This window comes from Nelumbo lutea, chromosome 5 (assembly GCF_056320005.1).
Source record: "Nelumbo lutea isolate HS-2025 chromosome 5, American lotus-T2T, whole genome shotgun sequence".
Classification (NCBI taxonomy): domain Eukaryota; kingdom Viridiplantae; phylum Streptophyta; class Magnoliopsida; order Proteales; family Nelumbonaceae; genus Nelumbo; species Nelumbo lutea.
In genome coordinates, this window is record NC_142688.1 from 68904732 (window position 1) to 68929480 (window position 24749).

At 42.1% G+C, this 24749-nt stretch overlaps 1 protein-coding gene across 1 annotated transcript in view; it reads right to left on the bottom strand.

Annotated features, from left to right (window-relative positions):
• Positions 1 to 3834: 3834 nt before the first annotated feature.
• LOC148852817 (protein PLANT CADMIUM RESISTANCE 2-like) overlaps positions 3835 to 24749 on the bottom strand; it is a 28831-nt gene continuing 7916 nt past the window's right edge. Inside the window, exons 3-6 of the mRNA XM_088945857.1 lie at positions 6462 to 6611; positions 6292 to 6363; positions 5972 to 6184; positions 3835 to 3911 (exon numbers count right to left, since the gene is read on the bottom strand). Of these exons, the coding sequence (XP_088801983.1) occupies positions 3835 to 3911; positions 5972 to 6184; positions 6292 to 6363; positions 6462 to 6611 (512 nt within the window). The remainder of the gene's footprint in view (positions 3912 to 5971; positions 6185 to 6291; positions 6364 to 6461; positions 6612 to 24749) is intronic.

The following is a 24749-nucleotide window of genomic DNA, read 5'->3' on the forward strand; positions in this document are numbered from 1 at the left end:
AAACTTCACTGTGTATACCCCCGAGGTATTACATTTCCACAAGATATTATCATGATTGGACTCCGTGTTGGGGATGATTTAGAGAATATGAGAATAGGTTAGTTCATCAAAAAGTTGGTGGTTCCAACTCTGATCTGGGTTCAATAGAGATGAAACATGTTGATTTCTATGGGTCTCAAGGGTTGGATCTTTTGGATATAGAATACCGCCTATGATAGTTGGTATCCAGGGATCCAAAAGAATTGAGATGTCCTTACCTGAATTGACTTGCCATAATATATTTGGTTTTAACTCTCTTAAAAATTTGAGTGTTGAATGCCACCATAGTGATGAGTTACGAGTGTTTTTGACCTGGAATGGGCTTTGACTTGGGAAATACATTTGTTTAATGAATTGTTTCCACAATGTGTTGGGGGAGGAGATGAGTCTCCATACCTGTTTTTCAAAAATTGTCTTATTCATATCTTTGACTTTTTCAGAAGCCTAAACCTCCAATTTGTTTTCCTTGGCTACCTTTTCTCCAATGGATTGTGTATTTTGACTTATTTTCACCTGCTTGCCACTAGAAATCCTTCATCAACTTGTTCAGTTTCGAGAGTGTTCCTTGAGGAAGAATTGTTGCCTACATGGAGTAGATTGGGATGGCTTGGAGGACTGCCTGGATCAAGGTTGTACGGCCTGCTTGAGATAAAAATTTGGAGTTCCAAGAATTGATTTTGGAGATCACCCAGTCCACTAAGGGTTGATGTGTTGATATCCTATTATCTTGCACACCTATTCGGGTGCCCAAGAATTTTGTGCCTTGTAGGGGATTTCTGACCTTTAGAATGTGAGAGATGAACTTTCTATGGTGCCTCGGAACATTGCTACTGAACATGATGGAATATTTCTCATAGTTGGCCTTTTGCCCGGAGAATTGTTCAAATGCGGATATGATTTGGCCTAAAGCTCTAATTTGTGATAGATCCACCTTGTAGAAAATAATACAATCATCTACAAATAGTAAGTGAGTGATACTCATGCCATTCCTACAAATCTTAGCTCCCTTGATGAGGCCTTCACTTTCGGCACACACTAATAACTGTGCTAGTATCTCCTTTCCATTGATAAATAGATATGGGGAGAGGGGGTCACCTTGTCTGAGGCCACATTTCAATTTGAAGTGGCCATAGCATTTACCACCTAGTTTGACAGAGAAAGTTGGAGTGGAGATAAATTGATAGATCAATTGGGTCCATTTTGTTGGAAAACCCATGTTTTGGAGTGTTCCTTGATGAAGTGCCAACCCATTTTATCAAAAGCTTTTGACATGTGTTATTTTAGTGCAATGAGTCCCTTACCCTTTTTTTTGTTTTCTCATGAAGTACAATATCTCCTTAGTTAGTATGATGTTGTCTGTTCTTTAGAAAGCCAGATGGAAAAGGAGAAATGATGTCTTCTAGAACTAGTTGCATTGTGGAAACTAACCATTTAGAGATGATTTTGTAAAGCAAATTATAGAGACTGATGGGTCTAAAATGTGAGGTATCCATAGGTCATGAGTCTTTGGTATAAACATATGGTTTGTGTTGTTGGCTTCCTTGGGAAGATATTCAGAGTGAAAGAAATGTAGTACCAATTGATGTATGTCATGACCCACAATGTCCCAAAAATGCTGATAAAAGAAGGTTGTGTACCCATCTGGGCCTGGTGCTTTATGAGGGTGCATCTGTTTCACTACCCAAGTTACTTCTTCAAAAGTTGGGGCAATAAGAGGTTATCTTTGTGTTGGTTTGTGAGGATTGGAATTAGGATTAAGGAGAGGAGGCTGGTGTTTAGGTTCTCATTGAGTGCTCCCACATCTTCCATGGAGTTGATAAAGAGTTGAGCAATTTGCTCTTTATTGCATGTCCATTCTTCTATTGGTTTTCTCAACCACTGAAAATTTCTTTGAATTGCTCTCTGGTTTGTTGTTTTGTGAAAGTATTTTGTGTTCTTGTCTCCTGCTTGGAGCTAGATTTCTATGGATTTCAGTCTCCAAATTTCCTCTTCTTTTCTTAATCAATACAAATATTGAGCTTGAAGGTCTTTGAGTTTTTGAGAATTTTTATTTTGCATTTGAAGGTCAAAGATTTCTCCTTGTAGTTTATTGAGATGATCTTGTATTTTCCCCAAAGTATGATGGTTCCAAGCTTGAAGATTTTTTTTTGCGCTCTATGAGTTTTGTGGCTATTTGAAAATGTGAGGATCCTAGTATGTGAAACTGCTAGTCTGAATTGATGATGTCTCTACAGTCTTGGTGCTTTGTCCAAAGGGTAGAAAATGAGATTGTCAGTTTGTTGTGATAGGTTTTGTGAGCAGATTGATAGGAGCATGATCCGAGGAAATGATGGGCACATGGTGCAATATGGCGTCTGTGTATAGATCTATCCAAGAGTATGTGGCACAGGCTCGATCAAGTCTTTCTTAAACCCTGGCTCGTCCATGTTGCATTATTGTTATCAAGAGTTAAGGCTATTAAAATAATTGCTTTTTAGGGTGAATAACTTTTTCAATACTTTTGAAAATAAGCTAATTTTCCCGTACCAATATCATGTGTGCATTTTGGGTTCCATGTAGCACCACATTGTGGAGGGGTCCACATATATCGGTTTATCAAGCCCTTGCTTACTTGCTACATTTTCAATTTAAGCTACTTTTTGGTTTATAAGTTTAAAATCCTTTCCACTTGTCCAAATTAAGTAATTTTAAGATTTTTTTTTATGTTTTTAAATAAATTGAACTAAATATATAGAAGGGTAAAGTTGTCAAATTCCAAATGTCATGACTCATGAGAATGTAGTTTGTATTCTATGATGATTTGCCCCTTATATCAATAATTTTAAGCCTACTCCTCCTAAGACCTAGAACCAATATTTGATAATGGACATAGGAAAATTTATGATGCGGGAAAGATATGGTATGGAAAGAGTTTTGATCAATCAAAACCCATCCACGAATTTTGATAAATAACACCTGATTTGCTATACCGTTTATGATTTTAATTGATTGGTCAGATGTTTTTTGGATATCATATCCTTTATATATCTTAAAGTATTACAACCAAGAGAAACAGTTCAAACCAATAATTTATTACTAGACAGATAAGGTCAACCTCACCAACTTTAAATTGCTAAAACCTTTTGCTAAAACTTCCCCTGAAGTTTTGCTAATTACAATAATCTCTCCTGAACTTTTTGACATAATTGCAAGTAGATTCCTTGTTGTAATTATCTAACAAGAGGTATGAAAATGTCTAAATGCTTATACAGTTATTTTTTACCAAAAATGTTTATTTTTCAAATTTTCTCTTTTCCCAAATTGATTTATTTTTCAAATTTGTCCTTTACGTCAATCGCTCAAAAGTAAAAATTGCAACTTTAAACTCTCTTTTTTTGTTCCAAATAAAGTTTGTAATGGTTGCTTGTTTTTTTATTTATTGTAGAAACTAGCCACAATAGTAACTATGTAGGTATTTTGGATACTTTCATGCATTTTGTTAAAGGAGGGGTCTACTTGCAACTGTCAGTAAGTACATGGAAGATGATTACAATTACCAAACTTCAGGGGAGGTTTCAGCAATTTATCGAAAAAAAAAGAAAATAAAAAATAAAGATAAGGTAATGAGAAAGAACTAATTGTCTTATTCAGATATTTTACTTTGATTCAAATATGCAAATTGCAAGAGAACAGAAAATCACTCAGCCATTTCAACACTTCTACACATACAATATATAGCACAGAATCATCCTATTTGTTAAGTAAAACAACCACAAATTCACAATTCAAACAACATAACTAGTATCATCAGCCACTCTATCGGTTCATGCCCTCTTGCACGACTGGAGCCATCATCAATCCCTGGTTCTGTTTCTCTACATTACCATGCCAGCCTGCAGACATCCAAAGAACAAAAACAAATCGATATCAGATCAGGCGTTTGAGATAGCTAGCCATAGCAAGGCAAAAGGGAGAATTAGCAAATTAATTAACCTAAAGTGAAAGAATGGTAGGATCCATCTAATGGATGCCATAAAGGTTGCGGAATGGGTGGGCGAATTTCAAAAATTTTCCTACCTTCTCCCAATTGGGAATCATATTCCCTAAATTTAGAATACAATATTCAAGGATCCTACTTGAACTATAATCAAACCAGATCTGTACCAAAAGACAAAAGGGAGGAATATACCTGATCCGGAGAAGCACTATCTCCCAAAGTTGGTGTTCATGCCCAAAGAATGCTCCAAGATCCGTTCCTGCTGAAGATGACACAGCTGTGGATGGAACGGAACCAGTAGGGTGCGTCCTACACACTGGATCCTTCACAAGAATCCTCTGGAAGTACTAAACACTGAATCTTTTTCAGTCTTTCTTGCAAGACTGATGTCAAGAACAGATTTCTTGACTTTCTTTTTCTGCAGAGATCTAATCTTGCAAAAACAGATGGCGGCAGCAGGAGGAGAACTCCAAAGGTGAAAAAGCTGAACTGCTTCTTCTTTCTTTTTTTGGAGTATGAGATCTGATCTCAATTCGTAGGAACCTTTCTTGCGATTTCTCTTGGTTCGAAATCTGTTGTATTTCTCTCCTTTTTGGTTAGGGTTTCTCCTCCTTTCTTCTTGATTAAGAAACCTCATAATTAGGAGTTATCCCAATCCAAATCAGTATTTGGATAGGGGATAATCTTAATCCTATCTGCAGATAAAGTTAGCTTACTCCTGATCTTATCAGGAGGTTACCAGATTCAAATCTAATTTGAATTTGGTCTCCAAGAGTGGATAAGGCTAAAGGCCCAATCATTTTACTAACATTAATCTCAGATTCACCCCAAGGATGGGTGATCATATCAGCCCACCTCGAAATGGGCTTCTGGCCCATTAAGTGTTCAGTGTCTAATTACTTTTCAATCTGCTGCCCAGTTGGGCTTCTTTGTATGGTGTGGGACCCAAGCATTGATCTACACACCAGCCACATGGGTTCGGCCCAGCATTTAATACAAGGCCCAGCCGAATTCACTGAAAAACTCAATGAACACCTTGAGTCCATCATATGGACCCTATGGGCCCAACACTTACATTAAGTGGTCCCTGGGCCAAGCCATCTTATAAAAACCCAGGGACTGTGGGCAGGTGCAAGATTAGCCCATCAGGTATTATCCTCAATGGTCTTACACTTAACCTCTCAGCCCTTAATGATCAAGCACTGCCCGACAAGAGAGGACCTCTCCCTTGGCTGCAAGGAACAGTGCCGCACTCTCCTCTCACATGGATCCCGGGAATTAAAACCATTTGCAAACAATTTGAAACCGTACATATATATATAAATATATTAATTTTGCAAAACAAAATTCCAACGATTGAAATCAACTGCCGGCAGTCTGGTTTCCATCAGAGAGAGTGCATTCCCGATCATTACCCTTTGTCCGACAAAGTGGTTGATTCTGTCACTATGATCACCCACTCAGATGAATTCTCAAACTGCCCCAACATACCTAGGTTTTGATCCCCGCTAAGGATCTCACTGATTGGCATATCAAAGGCAGCCTGATCCAACACCTAGTGAAGTGTCATAATCGAGTCTAGGGGTCAGGTGTAACTTTCCAGTTTTGCCCATCTATCTCCAAGGTCCAGGGCAAGACTGAAAATCTGGTCCAGTTCAAGGATTCAAGTAATTCTATACTGCATGTGCCTCGGGTCTTACCCTGGTGGCTAAGACAGGCCATCCCAACACTTGGTGGCACACCAGTATCAGCCTTGGCAGGATAAATCTCCCCAGACTTATCCAATGGCTGTGAACATTTAAAACTAACACGAGTCTCTATAAATGTCCAGTTTTAGGGTTTTACACAGAATTAAACCAAACAACATGAATCAAACATGCACTTTATTTATTTCCACTAAATAACAAAAGTACATCAAATCAGATTGAAGCTAAGGGCATACATAAATTGTCTAACATAAAGACATGTCGAATCCACGGTTTTTGAGCTCTCTGTACTCTTGACACAGGGCGCATGACTCGCAACAGCAATGAACCAGGCAGTCAACACAAGGGCTCTCCTTCAACAAATACTGCTGCCTCAGCTTTGAGCGATAGAAGCATGAGTACAAGAAGGGACAACCAATCACGAACGAGATAAGGGTGTAAAGTGCTCCGTTGGTTCCACAGGCTGCACTCATCCCATCTTTATTGTTAGCATCATTTCAAATTCGGAAAACCAGAAACCCAGAATTCACCACTTCATCATCATCAGACCAGTTTGATTATTATACTCACAGGAGGTTCCTTTGTCGATTATCTCCGAGATCTGGCTGAAGGTAATGCATGGGCACCAACATGTCACGCAACCTGTTAAAAATGGTGGAGAGACATCAGATTGTGAAGAATTAAATTGGACGAGTTTAGAGAGTAAAGAAGATCAGAGCTAGATAACCCAAAATTCTTACAGTTCTGAACATCGTCGAAGCAGTCGCAGAGACCAGTGAACCAATCGACTGGGGCCTGAACTTGAACTGGAACGGCAGGCGGGAGATTATTCTGACTGTATTGTTCTGCTTTTCTGAATACATCTTTCAAACAATCAAGACTCAACACTACTTCAGAGAGGTTTATTCAGCTGAAGATAGAATGGAGGAGCTTCGAATTGGGAATATATAGGAAGAAGATTGAAGCCAGGAAGGAATAGTCAAGTTTGGCGTGACCGTATGGGGTCTGTTTAAGAGAAAAGGAACAAAACCTTGCAATGCCAACAAAGAAATATATAGTTCTGCCATTAATTTACCAGGTTTATAAATACAGCAGGCAGTAGTCGATTCGTCTGGTGAAGAATAGCGGAATCTAAGCAGTAAGCAGCTTGATCTTGGCCTATAAAATTTTGGATGAATTCAAATTCCCCAAGAGAGTCATTTTTCTGCAGCATTTTCACATAAGAAATAAAGAAAAGACGGAGGGATTTCTTGGAAGTTCAGGAAGTGCACCAATGCTTGAGGGTTCAGCATGATAGTGTTGTACAAATCGAACACGCAATGGTTGGGCCCTTGGTGAAGTCTGGGTGCTCCTTGTTGTATTACGGATGGGTCCCAAGTCAAATTCAGGGGAAATCAGAAATCAAAAGATTTGGTTTTCTATTAATTAATGGGTATTATTAATTTCCTTTTTATTGGATCGATGGATGGCATGCTCATGTGTTGGATCATTTGGCTGGTTATCCAAAGAAAGCAGCTTGTTTTTATTAATCAAGACTGAATTCCCTCCTTTTGTAGGGCCAATGTGGAGCTGGGCTTTTGTTTTGTTTTTTTACCCCATGGGAATACACAATGGGGTAACTCATCCCCCAACCCTTGGTGCTAGGGATGTTTATTTGGTCGGTTTGGTTTAGAAATAGAACTTAACCGATATTTTGGTTAGATCACTTTTATAAATCGAATCAAATTGAATTAAACTTCAAACCGAATCGAACCAAACTGTATACAAATGAGTTCAGTTTGGTTTTAATTCAGTTAACTTGGTTAGTTAAAATATAAATGTATTTTATATTTATATTAATAATTATTATTAAAATATATCATTCTTTATAATTAAAATATGAATATATGTATTTATTTTAGTTAATTTAAATTTTTATTTGGTTTGATTGATTTTTTTTCTCAAACCAAACAAAAAATTGATAATTCTAATTTCATAAAACCAAATTGAACCTGATGGATGATGATTTGACCCGACCACTTGAGACAATGACATGTGGACTTGACTCAACACGAGCAACAGTTCAGTACCACAACCTGACTGCGACTAAGTAACGAGCCTACAGGACAGCTCGCTACGTCATAGCTCTCTACAATGCGAGCTCAAGGTCCCCCGAGCTACTGAAAGGGAATACTCCAAGACTATCCCAATCACGAGATAGGGTAATCAACTCGCTCCAACACTTATGCAGAAAGACTACCCCAAAGACAATCTTGATGAGGGTCACCTCAAAGTACCCCTGGGAGCTTGCTACAAAGTAGCTCGCGACAAGATAACTCGCTATGCGATAGGGTAGCTCGCGACTAAGAAACGTGATGCTCTCAGGAAGCTTCTATCTGACAAGACCGTACCCGTCAGACTGCACAACATCTCTTGACTGACGGCGCAGTCCCTGCCCATTCGACAGACTGTACCCACGTCTCTCGACAGATGGTGGCGTGCCTGTCCTCCTGGGACGTGTCACCCATCCAATTGGGTAGTACCTTGCAATGGTCACCTGTGAAGCCCTGGCAAGTAACGGCTGCGACAGAAGCCCAGTGGCGGTTATGCCCAATTTGATAAGAATGCCCCTATAAAAGCCTCTTAGTTGAAGGGGAGAGGGATCTCTGATCTAATCTGATTTTGAGTCATCTTACTTGCTCTCGAGCTAATTTTGAGAACTCAGTGATCTAGCGTGACCTACACTCTTAGCCTCTTTACGCTCTTTACTTTCTCCCCCAGCGTTCTAACTTAAGCTTCAGAGTATTCCCGCCAGGCAAATCCCCCGAGAATCCTTCACCTTCTTCTTCTTAGGTGTTGTTCGTTGCCAGCTAGGATCCAGTCAGCAGCCAGCTAGGAGTGCTCGGATCGTGTCGCATCATTTGGCGTTGTCTGTGGGAAACGCTTCAAAAAGCCTTCCTCTAAGCTTTTACAGTTTCCTTTTCTAAAAACTTAGCATTCATGGCTTCCTCCAGCAATGCCGGACGTGGTGCCAGCTAGAACGCTTCTGGGGAGCAGCCCCAACTTCCTATTGTCTGTATTGGGCAGTTCACCGTCCCCCTCTCCATGGACAGAGTTCCCAGTTTGAATGTGCCTCTCATAGTGGCACCCGCGGTCGCTCCACTCCCTTCCACAGTTGGAGCAACCTTTGTTGAACCCTCGATTGTGCCCCCAGCATCCAACCCGAACCAGTTGGAGGACTTAATGCAGTGCATGCGAGCCATGCAAGCTCAAATGCAACAATTTCAACAATTCCAACTCTATCAACAACAAGTGTTGCACAAGGTTTCCCAATACTAGTATCAACAGCAGTTTCCCTCTTTGCCTCAGGCCAAGCCGTCACTTCCCCCTCGGCATCCGGCCATGAAGCAATCTAAGCCCTCCCGCTGGAGTGAACGACCACATCGGGGAGAAGCCTCCTAATCCCAGGATCCCACCAAGAGCCAATCCTCTTCCCATAGCCAAAAGGAGAGGCCGACCACCCCCGCCTTACAGCCTATGGGCAGGTCAGGGGCCTCCCAGCCAACCAAGCCCGTATCACCCCGGCCTTCACGGTTCATGCTCCCGCTCGCAAAGAATTCACTCGAGGTCCTGGCCGTAGACGATAGGCAGGGCCCTTCAGTTCAGAGCCACCACCAGCAGTCTGAGCCCATCGAGCTCGGTGACACTAAAGCATCAAGCACCAATGCCGAGCCAACAAAGCAGCAGCGAAGACGCCAGCGAGCTCGTCGAACTGCTACCTGAGTCTCTCTCGAGCTCAAAAGAAAAGAGGAGGTATGCTCAGGTGAAGTGAAAATTACCCCTCTCCTCTCAGTTTCTTCCTCATTATCTCCAAAACTCCTTGTTGTCCCCATGCCAAGGGACTTCAAACTCCCTCCACTAGACAAGTATTATGGATCCTTGATCCAAATGATCATGTGGACGTCTTTAGTCCCAGATGCACTTGGCAAGAGCCAGTGAATCCTGCATGTGTGTGGCCTTTTCCACCACCTTCAAAGGGGTAGCCCGCACATGGTACCGTAACCTCGCGCCTAGTTTGATAAGAAGCTGGGCGCAGTTCGTGCAAGTTTTCATCTCTCACTTTGCCACTAGCAAAAGGTGCCCGATAACTCAGGAAAGCCTCCTCAACATAGTTCAAAAGAAAGGGGAGTCCATTCAAAGTTACATCAAGTGGTTTAGCGACGCTTGTTTACAGATACCTGACATGGATCCCGCAGTTCGCCTCACCACAGCCAAGCGAGGTATCATCCACAAAGAGTTCAAGTGGCATGTAGTTGTCAATCAACCCAAGACCGTGACCAAGTTCCTCAAGCTCGTAGACTGATTCATAAGGACGGAGGAGGAAATCAACTAGAAGGGCAAGCAGGTCCTTGAGAAAAGGAAGAGGGAACCAGAGCTGATAGCAGGAAGAAAAAGGACCAAGCTCGGGGGTCAAGGCCAAACCAGCCTTTCCGAGCTCTAACAATAGAAAGGGACTACACACCCCTCAACACAAAGCGGGCCGAGATCCTCATGGCGATCAAGGACGCTCCATACGTGAAGTGGCCACCTCGGCTGAAGACCGACCCTGGTGCCAAAAATAAAAATCTATGTTTTAGTTTTCATAAAGATCACGGTCATAGCACCGAAAGTTGTAAAAACCTCCGCGATGAGATAGAAGAACTCATTCATCGTAGATATATGAGAAATTTTGTACAAAATAATAATAATAATAATAAAGTAGGTCAGTAAGGGGAGCAGAGTAGAGATGCTCCCAAGTCCAACAGGCAAGTGGAACAACTGCAGAAATAGCCCCCCGAAGAGAGACCAGTTCGGGGGACCATCCACATCATAGTTGGAGGCTCGATTGTGGCGGGCTGTACCTCAGCTGCAGCTCGCAGATCAGCTCACGAAGCCGCCAGGGAAGAGTAGAACCCCTCAAACAGCCAAGGTTGGAAGATCCCATCTTCTTTACAGAAGATGACAAGCACGGGGTCCACTACCCCCATGATGACACGCTCATCATAAAGGTGAAGATCAACGACTTCGAAGTCAGGCGCATCCTCGTTGACTCAGGCAGCTCAGCAGACATCCTCTTCAAAGCAGCCTTTGACCAACTATAGCTCCAAGAGAGCGACCAAAAGCCTGCGAACACTCCCCTGGTAGGCTTCAGCGGAGAGGAAGTCAGGCCCCTGGGAAGGATTACAGTACTCGTGGAGGTCGGTACTTGGCCTAGCATAGTGAGGCTCAACCACGATTTCCTAGTGGTCGCAACCCCCTCCCTGTATAATGCCATAGTAGGTCAACCGATTACCCATGCCTTATGGGCTGTGGTTTCCACCTACTACTTGGCCATGAAGTTCCCCACGGACTTCGGAATCGGGATAGCGTGAGGTGACCAGCTTGAGTCTTGCAAATGCTACGTCGCCGCCCTCAAGGGAAAAGCCAATGTGGCCAATGACCTTGAGTTGGAGTGACCTACGGAGCAGAGCGAGGAGCGAGCTATGCCCATAGAAGAGACCGTCTCCATCCCAGCCTCGGCGGAGGACCCTATCCGGACGCTTCAAATTGGTGCTTCCATTGAGGAGCCTCTGCGATCTAAATTGATACGCTTTTTACTTGAGAACTTAGATGTTTTTGACTGGTCCGCGGCAAAAATGTCTGGCATAGACCCTAGCATCATCTCATAAGCTTAATACTGATCCTGTAGTTAGGCCCGTTAGACAGAAGAAATGCAACATAGCCCCAGAACGGTGAAGGGCAGTCGACAAGGAGGTCGGGAAGCTCCTTGCAACCAAATTTATCAGGGAAGTCCATTACCCGAGATGGGTCACCAACCCCGTTCTGGTGAAAAAGGCTAACGGTAAATGGCGCATGTGCGTCGACTACACCATCCTAAACCGAGCTTGCCCAAAGGACTGCTTCCCACTTCCCACTTCCCAAGATCAACTGTCTGGTGGACGTGACTTTGGGGCATGAGTTGCTGAGCTTTCTGGACGCCTACTAGGGCTACAACTAGATCAGGATGGACCCGACAGATGAAGAAAAGACTGCCTTCGTAATTGAGCTCGGCCTGTACTGTTACAAGGTCATGTGCCCTTCGGGCTAAAAAATGCTGGGGCGACCTTTCAAAGACTTGTAAATAAATTGATGAGCCATTGATTGGCCAAAAAGTAGAATTCTATGTAGACGACATGGTCGTCGAAACCCAGTTCTCATGCGACTTAGTACAAGACTTGAATTTAGTTTTTGAAATCCTGCGTAGATTCAATATGAAGCTAAACCCGAATAAGTGTGTCTTTGGTGTCACCTCGGGTAAATTCTTGGGATACATCGTAAACCGGCACGTCATTGAAGCCAACCCAGACAAAATAATGGCTATCCTAGATATGAGACCACCCTGAAAATTGAAGGAGGTTCAGAGGCTGAATGGCCGAATAGCCGCTCTAAGTTGCTTCATGTCCGAGTCGGCAGATCGCTGCCTACCTTTCTTTAAAGCAATTAAAAGCAAAGGGTTTGAATGGACCCAAGATTGTCAGCTTGCGTTTGACGAGCTCAACATGTACCTCGCAGCATACCGGTCTTAACCCGGTCTAAAGAGGGCAATGTTTTAGAGCTGTACCTCTCGGCAAGTGACGAAGTGGTCAGCTCGGTACTGATAAAAGAAGTAGATCGGGTCCAATGATCTATTTACTATGTTAGTAAAGTGTTGTAGGGAGTAGAGACAAGATATCCGAAGATAGAAAAATCGGTCTATAAACTGGTTATTGCAACCCGAAAGCTCTGTTCGTACTTTCAAGCTCATAATGTTATCGTCCTCACCAACAAACCTCTGAGGCAAGTCCTACTCGAGCCCGAGGTCTCTGGTCGACTGACGAAGTCGACCGTTGAGCTCAACAAGTATGACCTCCAATACAAGCCACGAATTGCTATTAAGTCCCAAGCCTTAGCAGACTTCATCCCTAGGCTGGTTGAGCACGAGCCCTTAGTTTGGGTGAGCCCGAAGCTCCCAGGCCAGTTGAGTCCGAGCACCGTGAGGTAGCAGCCAGTGCAACATCTCTCCTAGTTAGGCCAAGTGCGAACTGGGATGAGGAGCCATGAATCCTTCTTGTAGATGGCTCCTAGAACCAACAGGGCATCGGAGCCGGAATAATTCTGCACGGCCTAAGTGGCACAAAACTAGAGTGCGCACTATGCTTCGAGTTCGCAGCATCCAACATTGAAGCGGAGTACAAAATGTTGATAGCCGGGCTAGCCCTAGCCAAAGAAGCGAAAGCCAAGCATATCATCATCTGTAGTGATTTCCATCTCGTGGTCAATCAGGTCACAGGAGAATACGAAGCTCGCAAACCGACTATGATTGCCTACTTAGCCAAAGTAAGAGAGGCTCTGCTCAACTTCCAATCATACTTCATCAGGCAAGTCCCGAGGTCGGAGAACGCTGAGGCTGATGCTCTATCCTGGTTAGCCAGCACCATGATAACACCATGAGAACAGTGTACATAGAGAACCTGCCTCGACCTAACATTCTCGAGGGGGCAGAGGAGGTCTCTCCTGTCGTTCAAGTAGAGCTGAGCTGGATTGACACGCTCGCAAGCTTCCTGCTACACGGGACCCTCCCTACAGATCGCAATGCCGCCAGAAGGGTAGAGCATCAGGCGGCCAAATACATCATGATAGATGTATGGCTGTACCAAAGATCCTATGTGCTCCCCTACCTACGCTACTTGCGACCTTCCGAAGCCGAGCTCGTACTCCACAACACTCATGAGGGCCTGTGTGGCAGACACTTCGGGGGCAAAGCCCTCACCCAAAAAGCACTACGACAGGGGTACTACTGGACAATATCCACCATCAGCCTACTGCCGACCTCAAGTATCTCACCAGCCCATGGCCTTTTGCACAATGGGGCATCAATATACTCGGACCGTTTCCCCCAGCGACAGGCCAGGGAAAGTTTCTGGTGGTAGCAGTGGATTATTTCACCAAGTTGGTAGAAGTTGAACCTCTCGTAACGATTACAACCTGAAACGTCCAGAACTTTTTTTAGAAGAACATAATGTGCCGCTTCGGGTTACCTCAGGTACTAATTTCTGACAATGGTAAGCAGTTCAAGGACATTAGATTCTAGAACTGGTGCCAAGACATGGGGATCCGACAGAACTTCATTTCATTCGCACACCCTCAAGCAAACGGTCAAGCAGAGGTCACGAACAGAGCTATCCTCCGTGGACTGAAGGCACGGTGAGACCGAGCTATAGGACTATGGGCAGACGAGTTACCCAGTGTTCTATGGGCTTACCGAACCACAGAGAAGACCGCCACAGGAGAGACTCCCTTCAACCTCACCTATGGCACTGAAGCAGACATCCCAGCTGAGGTTGAGGTTCCCTCGCTACGACTGGAAGCATATGATGACAAGACAAACGAAGACGAGCTATGTACCAACCTCAACCTACTCGACGAAGTAAGGAACCTCGCATATATCAGGGCTGCAGCTTACCAGCAAAGAGTAGATCAGTACTATAATGCCAGGGTCAAGAAGCGGAACCTCTGCATCAGCGACTTGGTCCTTCACAAAGTTATGGTACCTGACCCCGGTGTTGGCAAGCTCGGACCGAATTGGGAAGGACCTTACCGAGTGAAACGGGTGCTCAGGGAAGGAACGTACGAGCTCGAGACCCTTGAATGGAAACAAGTACCTTGGGCATGGAATATTGTCAACTTAAGGCAGTATTACCTGTAACTACTAAGTAGACCATGAGTCACTCTTAAAGCCTAAGGGCCAAAATGCCGAGCTAACACGACATCAGCACAATAAGACCCAGTTGCCTTTATGGCATGGGCGAACTACTGAGTAGACCATGAGTCACTCTCAAAACCTAAGGGCCAAAATTCCGAGCTAACTGACGGGTTTGTCGAAGCCCTCAAAATTAGTACTAGTCCCACAATAAAATATTTGCAGTAAAAGTGGTACTAGGTCGAATCCCACAAGGAGTAAATCAGTAACCTCTTAGCCGAATGGATACTATAATTGAGTGGGGAAATTTAATAACTAGAATTAAAAGAATAAGAAAGCACTTAAACAAACAAGAGAAAATTCAGTCTTACCAAATTCTGGTTCAAGGGTTCGGGTTGAATCGATTGGCCATCGATCCTAGGCACAATTCAGCATTCTTGAAATTCAAGCATTTAACTAGATTTACTAGGATAGCCATAATAAACCTTGTGTTTTCCTAATTCAGTTGACCAAACCTAGCATTCGATCAACACTTATCACCACTCAACTGGGTACGACAGCATTCCATGTTAAACAATGATAGCATTAAGATTTGTCAAAACAGTTAAACCAAAATAACAATAATTGAGATAGCTGCAATTATTGAATTTTGTTCCATCGATTCCTTTAAGTTGAACCATGATAAAACGTTGGACAAAGGCTGTCACAAACAATTGACCCAAAAAGATATCAACCTAATTTCTACTTGTACCATTATTCGTGACAATTGCGGATCACCAAAATCATTGATAGCAATAGGAAAATCAACATTAATTCAGTTTGTCAAACTAATTAACATCAACATCCAATAAAAATATGCACAAGAATCAATGAATACTTGAATTAGAAAGCAAGAAAATAAAGTAACTACAAAACCTCACAATGACACAATCGAACCTCCCCCGCTTTAACCAGAAAAAGAAGCTTAGCTACCCATGATTTGCGCAATCTCCATGATTTTCTTCTCCATAGCCGAACTGCTTCCTTGAGCTTCTTGGCCTCTTGATGATCTCTTGGATCTTGGAATGAGTGATGCTAGAGCTGGTTCGCCCCCCTCTTTATATAGTCAAAGGAGAGGGCTATTTTCCAACTCCTTCTAGGAGATCATCTTATCTTTATGGAGTCTTGATCTTCTTTGAACTAATCCTATCCTATCTCTTATCTAATCCCCAACCTTCTTATCCTTATAGGATTACATTCAAAGTTTAGATCTAATAAGACTCTCTCCCTCTTGGGAGATTACATTCGAATTAGGACTCTAGACTCTTGTATCCGAGTTGGGCATCTATGCTACTTGGGCTGCTTCCAGGTTCTTCTGCGAGTTGGGCTTCAGCGGTTAAATGGGCTTGGCTACGAATTTGCTCCGACTTCGGGCCCGATTTTGTACTCGATGCGGACTGAACCAGTCAATTCCCAAAACATAAAAGTTGTGGCCTTTCGTTCTTCTTTCTAATGCTTCTTGAATTGCCCAATTCGGAGTCCAGAATTGTGAGTTAGGCCCAGATCATTGACTATCGCCAAAACTGTGCAAAATCACCCGAATTGGCATGTTTCCTTCCAATTGCCTTCTTTGTTGCCCTGAATCGAAATACAAGAGTAATGAGTGCATTTAAGTGTTAAAATAATAAAAAAAATGAAAATTAGGGGACAAAAATAGGGTTCTTTTCAGTCTCATCACTAACATGACCTCGGTGCAATAAGGCCCAGTTGCCTCCATGGCATGGGAAGACTCCAAGGGCAGACCATAAATCACCCCCTCAGCCTAAGGGCTAAAACCCCGAGCTAATTAAGACCTCGGCACTATGAAAGACATAGCCAATTCATTGATAAAGGCAAGGTATGAAATATCAAAGGCGTAAGCAGCTCGGGTCTGAACCCTACGAAGCATAGCTCATCTCAGTACATCGGTTGGACCAAGTAAGGAACAACCTACAAACATATAGTTCAGGCATACATGGTAATTACTTCGCGTTATACTATAAAGATGCCTCAAACACTAAGGGATAGCTCGGGATAACGATTACCGAAAAATCATACTTTGGGTATGCAACTCTAATAGCTCGAGTGATGAGATCGCTTTGGCAAAAAAAAATAATAATAAAAAGAGCACATACCCGGACTCAGGCCAGCCTGTGCGAGCTTCTCCTCGGTCAAATCCACCCGTCATACTTCATGAACTCCTCACGCTAAGGTAGCACTCTTAGCTCGAGGAGTAGGGGGCAATTGATGGAGGATGATTTGACCCGACCCCTTGAGACAATGACATGTGGATCTGACTCAGCACAAGCAAAAGTTCAGCACCACAGCCTAACTGTGACTAAGTAACGAGCCTGCAGGACAGCTCGCTACGTCATAGCTCGCTATAAGGGGAGCTCGCTACAACGTGAGCTCGAGGTCCCCCAAGCTACTGAAAGGGAATACTCCAAGACTATCCCAACTCGTGAGATAGGGTAACCAGCTTGCTTCAACACTTAGGCAGAAAGACTGCCCCAAAGACAATCTCGATGAGGGTCACCTCAAAGTACCCCTGGGAGCTCGCTACAAAGTAGCTCGCGACAAGATAACTCGATGTGTGACAGGGTAGCTCACTACAAGGTAGCTCGCGACTAAGCAACGCGATGCTCTCAGGAAGCTTCTATCTGACAAGACCGTACCCGTCAGACTGCGCCACGTCTCTTGACTGATGGCGCAATCCCTGCCCATTCGACAGAATGTACCCACGTCTCTTGACAGATGGTGGTGTGCCTATCCTCCTAGGACGTGTCGCTCATTCAATTGGGTAGTACCCTGCAACAGTCACCTACGCAGCCCTGGAAGGTAACTGCTGCGACAGAAGCCCAGTGGCGGTTACACCCGATTTGACAAGAATGCCCCTATAAAAGCCCCTTAGTCGAAGGGGAGAGGGATCTCCGATCTAATCTGATTTTGAGTCATCTTACTTGCTCTCGAGCTAATCTTGAAAGCTCAGTGATCTAGCGCAACCTACACTCTTAGCCTCTTTACACTCTTTACTTTCTCCCCCAGCGTTCTAACTAAAGCTTCGGAGTATTCCTGTCGGGCAAATCCCCTGGGAATCCTTCACCTTCTTCTTCTCAGATGTCATCCATTGCCAGATAGGAGCCAATCAGCAACCAGGTAGGAGTGCCCGAATCGTGCCACATCAGAACGAAACCAAACACCAAACTAATTATTCCGAATTGAGTTATTTGATTTAATGTAGTTCAATTTTCAGTTAAATAAGAAAATTTGAACATCCCTACCTAGTGTAGGCCACACCAGTAATGTTACCACAATCTATTCCCACATCCCTACCTTACATGATCCGGACATGTCCCATGAATGAGGAGGAGATACTTCTCTATTACAATTTACACAGCTGTAATGTTCCGTGAGAATGTGGAAACAGATTGTGTGTAGCAAATATTCAGAGGAATACAATTACAACTCGCAGGAAACCTAACCAACCAGCAAGTTGGCACCTTAATTGTTATTGTAGCAAAACCTGGCCTTTATCCAGAATGAAAACTGTGAGTCTGATCCTACTGCTTTGTGGGTCCAAGTCCAATCACTGGTTTAATTATCTATGCATGTCTCCGTTGACCATTGTTGATGATGGGTAAGATCTGGGATGGGACTCTTTTCATTCCCGCTTAGAGAAATCATAGTATGAAACGAAACCCATTTACCCCAAAAAACGCAGCAACTACGTCCAAGTAACCTGATACAGAGGTATTATGAACCTCTTTGCTTAAAGTCGTCGGCCTGAAAATTTACTGTTGCCCATAATAATAATAAAAAAAAGTTGCAATCCGAAAAAAAAAAAGTTCAACTTTGGCAGATGTACTCTTATACCCGGATGCAACCCGGGTTCATCCAAACCGAGAATTAACCCGAACACAGCCTTGAGGATATTACCCCAAGCATATCTTGGGATGAGTCCCGTTAGATTGGCCTGAATAGGATTTGGTTCAACAATTACAGGCAATGGTTAAAAATAAAAGAAAAAAGAATCTTTAAATGAGATTGGAGGGTTTGAAACAAGGATCTTTGAATGTTAAATGAACTTCACATGATACAATGATTCAAAATCCAGACAAGATGCCTCACCATTTTTTTGTGATTGGTTGATGGTTTTAGTGACTCATCATCATCCAGTCAATTTGGGCGAACTGACCATTAAATTATTGGGTCGTAAATTATTTAATTTAGGGCAGCTATTTGATAACAGCTGAAATGACTGAAGTGAATGACTTATTGTTTTTATTTTTAGTGTGTAAAATAAATAAATAAATAAATAAATAAATAAATAAATATTTGAAAGATATAGCAATAAATTAATTCAATTTCAATTTTAGCCATTAAAAAGCTTGCAATAAACCTTTTAATAAGCCTTTTGAATAGACTTCTATTTTTGTATTTTTAGAAATACTAAAGTATAAAGTATATAAAATATTTTTACTTTGTATTTTTGCTTTAAAAACCGTTTGAGTAAAAATTTTTAAAAAATATGTTTTTCAAAACAAACTACTATTTTTTGTTTGGAAAAAACACATCCATTCATGCTTCCGATGGTTTGGTTGTCTTAGACCGGCAACAATGGTCTGGCTCCAGCAGCGGCGAGGAGAGGTAGGGTTGAAAGTATTATCGAAGGGTGGTTACACGTAACCCACTGTTCACACAAAACGAAAGCATTGTTTTGTCAAAAGCACGAAATATCTAAAGCCAATTTCTTACTTTTGGTGTTTTTCATGCTTTTAAAAAGCATGAAAGCAAAAGTATAGAGTATGTGAAACAAATGCTATATGGTGTTTTTCATATTTTCATACTTTCAAAAGTACGAAAATATTTTATACATAAAGGTCTATCCAAAAAGCCTTAACTTATTCACTAAAAGACAAAATAATAAATCATTCTCCCTTCAGCTGTTACCAATCAGCCTCTTAGCAGCTGATCAGACCTTAATCTTACAATAAGTTTTGGTCTGAGTAAAACCATCCGGTTCTCTGATCTGTTCAATGAGTTCAGTGGGTCGAACCGTATGATGGTTAAACCAATAAATTAGAATGGTTTTAACAAATAATGGTTCAAAGTCTCAAAGACCCCAACAATTGAGCCACAATCAGTTTGATTATAAATTTTTTAGTTTACGAAGGACAGAGTTGTAAACTTGTAACCTCTCTGTCTAAATGTTTTCTTATGCGCAGATTGTTCAGATCATCTGGTCCATCCCCCGGCCCCACCCCTTGGTAGAAATAAACGACAGTCAACAGGTTACGTAGGGAAGACCTCTACTTTGATGGAACTGGATATGCTCTAACAAACTCTTCTAACAAGCCTCACAACAAAAAACTATTAGCTGCACATCAGGACTATCTACCTAACGGAGATGCTCCTAATGTGTAGAGGTGAGAAAAAAAAAATTAAAAAATCGAACTGACTGAAATCGAATTGAAAACATACCCCATGGACTTGAAAACATAGTTAATTTGATATAAACTATCACTTAGTTCTTTGATGAAAAACAAAATAAAATCCAAAACAGAAAATAAATGATTGTCTCTGAAAATCATACCCCATGGAGTTGAAAACAAAACAACTCAAGAGAATTGACAAAACTAAAAAATGAAGCTTCATTTTAGCGATATAAATGGATCGGATCAGATCCAATAGAAAATCTATATGATCCGAATTCAAATTTAAATTTATAGGATTTTCTAAACCTTGATTCAAATCCAAATCGGACCATTTTATCGGATATTGGATAAATATCGGATTCAAATCAATATATGCAATATAAATGTATTTATATATATCGGATCGGATTAGATAGGGGTGATTTGAATTCGATCCGATTCCTAAATAGATCCTATTTTGCAATCCTATCCGATTAAAAAATCTGACAGGAGGGTATCCAAACCCGGTAAAATCAGATCAGATTGGAATTTGGATTGGAACATGATCCAGTCCGTTGCACCTCCACTCAACTTGATAACGGTATAGAGGATAACTTCTATCATGAATGATTCCCTTAGCAAACAACCATCTCTGGATCTTACAAAACCATCTGTAGATGTTTCAGTTTTCAATTTTTCTTAATGCGAGTTTTAAGATCATCTGAGAACCCACCTTCCTTTAAGATTTTTGCTATATCACCGTTAGTGATTATTAATAGAAATTTCCCACACAAGCATTTGAGTAATTTACATGACTAGATTATTCATGAATGTATAATAAAGCTCATTGAATATTTTTCATGATAAAATTATGCCTGAAAAGAGCTCAGGCCCATACTAGGTTCATTGTACTAGTCAAGGGTAATTTTTTCATAAAAATATTTAATAAGGTTTATTGATCATTCAGGGTGAGTTTGGTCATGTAAAATACTCAAATACTTGCATGAATAATTTCATTTAGTGATCACTAACAGTGATCTAACGGAAATCTTAATGGAAGGTGAGTTTTGGACAATAAAACTCATTGACAAGGGGCTCTCTCAAGGTTTTAAAAAGTCATGATAAGTTTAAAAGAAATGCAAAAAAAGATAAAGTGATTATGAACCCATGGGTATTTATTCACTAAATGTTTGCACTTGATTTGTTTGCAAAACCGAGAAAAGCAATAACGAATCCATTTATTGACCATCATAAATGTGAACGATCAACGGGGTCATTGCATGGGATTGATCGTTCACATTTTTGATGATCATGAACAAGAATCAATGGTATTGAATGTTATATTGATCAAATCAAAGTATTTGTTGAAGGAAAAAAATAAAAATCCTCTGACAAATTTGCATTCAGTAACACCAAACATTGTAGGCAGAAAGTAGCAATGGTACCAAACACAACTGATGTAGGACAATCCGGTCACTCCTACCTGGCGGTGGCTTGGCTCTTAGTTGGCGAAGGAGGAGAAGACAATGAAGGATTCCCGGGGAGTTTGCCTGACGGGAACACTCTGACGATCAAGTTAGAACTCTGAGAGAGAATTACAAAGAATACAAGGAGAGCTAAGAGTGCAAATAGCACGAAATCAAATACCCTTTCTCTCAGGGGGTTGGAGTCCTTATATAATGGTGTTCTGTCAAATCTGATATAACCACCTATGATTCTCTGCCGTAGCCATTACTTGCCAGGGCTGCACAGGTCACTGTTGCAGGGTACGACTCTGTCATACGGGGGACACCTCTCAAGCTTGGCAGGCACGACGCCGCCCGTCGAGAGACGTGGGTGTAGGGCCCCAGGTTTGGCAAGTACGGTTGTTAGGGAAGATCTTCCTATGATACTCCGAGCTGTCTTCCTTCGAACTACCTTGCACCGAGCTTCCCTATGCTGAGTTGGAGGAGCCATACTGATGTTATCCTACCCGAGGCGGCCTACATAGGCTTGTCGGAACAAATATTAGGAGGCTCTCGAGCTCACCCTGAAGTGCCTTGAGCTCGGGAGATCCCTGTCTTGCAGTACCATGGCTTGGGATGCCTGTGGAAGAATCTTAGCTCGGGGTGTTCCCTTCTTGAGGAGGAGCTCGGGGACTCTCTTACCGTGGAGGAGCTCGGGGGCTCCTTTACTTGGGAGTGTTAGACAGTTTTGTATGCCCTTAGCTTCAATCTGATTTGATGTAGTTTTGACATTTAGTGTAAAAAAAATAAAGTGCATGTTTGATTCATGTTGTATGTGTTAGACAATTTTGTATGCCCTTAGCTTCAATCAAAATTGATGTACTTTATGAGTTTATTGTAAATGAAAAAAAGTGCATATTTGATTCATGTTCCCTTGGTATGTTTCTATGTAATACCCTTAAACTGGACACTTATTAAGACTCGTGTTAGTTTAGAAAGTTCACAGCCAGTGGGTCGGTCTGGGGAGACCTATCCTGACAAGGCTAACACTGTGGTGCCATCAAGTCGGTTGAGGTGGCTTGTCTCAGCTACCGGGGTGAGACCCCAGGCACATACAGTGTGGGATTAATTGAATCTTTGAACTGGACCAGATTTCCAGTATTGCCCTGGACCTTGGAGATTGATGGGCAAAACTGGAAAGTTACACCCGACCCCTAGACTCGATTATGATACTGCACTAGGTGTCGGATCGGGGTGTCTTTGATGTACCAATCAGTGAGATCCTTAGCGGGGGTCAAAACCTGGGTATGTTGGGACAATCCGAGAATTCATCTGAGTAGGTGATTGAGAAAGGATTGAAACAAGAAACACATCAGATCCTCTTTAGTTATGAAATCAAGAAGAGAGAATTCTTCAGCCTGCGAATACTCTCTTGCCGCCTCCCTGCTCTTGCCGCCCTGTTTGCCAGTTCGATCTCCAGCTGTGGGAGAAGTCAAGATTGGATCTTGACATCAGTTCTTTGAGAAAGGATTGAAAAAGAAGCTATGCTCACGTTCCATCCTACTGTTTCTTGCGAAGGACAGAGTTCTTGGGGAAGAACACTATTGATTCAACTCCATCCTGCACTGTGCCATCTTCAGTGGGAGCAGTCTTTGGATCCTTCCTTGGGTGTGAACACCTTCGTTGGGAGATATTACTTCTCCGTATCAGGTTCAAGTCTTGAACCATTCTGTTTCAGATCTGAACCTGCGCAATTAGGGAGAAGGAGTTCTACCCAATTTGCGTAGATTTGGTTTTCGGGAAATTTGTTCCCAAAACAAATGGGCAAATAATCTGAAATTAATTTTAAATAAATCTGATTATTATTTAGAATTGTTCTTTATAATTTTCTTGATTTATGGGCTATTCGTACAAGAGGAGATCGAATTCTTGGTTTGCGCAGGGAACCTGCGATTTTGCAGTTCTTGATTTATTTTGGGTCTGTAAATAATTTTTTTTTCTAGACTCAATGTATAGGTATTCGATCTGGTGTAATTATTAATAGAAATAGGATTTCTATTTATTTTTATTTTGGATTGAAGTTGGCGGCGCAGAAAAGGAGATTTCGCAGATGAAAGAAATGCTATCTGCGATTTGCAGTTTGTGAAACTGCATTCTATGATCTAACCTCTATTTTGCAGGAAGGATTGTGCGAACAGCCCAGTTTGACTGATTCTTGTATTTCCTTTTATCAGTATTTAATTTCAGATTATTTTCTTGAATTAAGGATTTAATTAAAAATCAAACCCTAGACCCATTCGAACCAAGATTGGTTCAAAACTGTTTGGACCAATTCTAGGGTTTAATCAAGTCTGAATGTCAGCCCTAATTTCCCACTAATGGGCCTAAGGATTGATATTTAATTAAATGGTTAATTCGGCCCAGCCTGTAAAGGCCCAGTTTTAAATAGTTAAAACTGCAAAAGCCCATTTTAAAGGATAAAGCTATATGGGCCGAACTGGGTAAACCTAATTCAACCCATATACCTAGATAATATTAATGGTTAATATTATGGAATTTTAACGTGCTTCCAACGGGCCTTACAGATAATTAATTGATTGGATCAATTTATCCCTGCATGTGATGTATGGATGTGTGATGTGCTGCGTACATGGGCCATAAGTACTTGGCCCATGCTCATTCGACAGTGGCTCTTGCGCACACCATGGCTGAATGCACATCATTGCCATGGTGTCCCTTTTGGTCATTGGATGACTTCCCTCAGTGGTGGGCCCCACACATCATCAAGAGGTTGCGTGCGGAATCCTAGTCGATTCAAGGCCCACTGAAATCTGGCTTTATGAAAGTCAGTGGGAGCCACTTTGGTTTGACCTAAATCAAACTAGGGCGTAATTTTGTTCCCTCCAGCTAATATGAGTGCATGTGATAGGGAGATTCATATGATGAACTCTCTAAAGGCCTTCCATCATTAACATGAGGATGGGTCCTTTAGTAATGAGGAAACGCACCAGAAAATGGGCTATCCATTTGCTGTTGGGCTTGTCTGAGTGTTTCATAAGATGATAGGGGCGTCATAGACCGATGTGGGAGGGGCTTCACCAGAAAATGGGAACTCTCTCACGGTACCTTGGCGTTCACGAATATGATGGGTAAGCACTCACTGGACAGAAAGGTTTACCTCAAAAAGGCTCTGAACCTTGTCTGGCAGAGGCCAAAGGGAAAACTCATATGATGAGTGGATGTGATCCTTCATAGAAAGGTGGTGGGGTTATGCAGCTGAAACAGTTGGCTCCATGTATGTGATTTCCCACATTTCCAGAGACAATCCGTAGTCTCCCTCACTGAGAAAGGAGGGAAATCTCAGAGACGAATAAATGGAAATGGATCATAGATTAAAATCCATATCTATGAAAT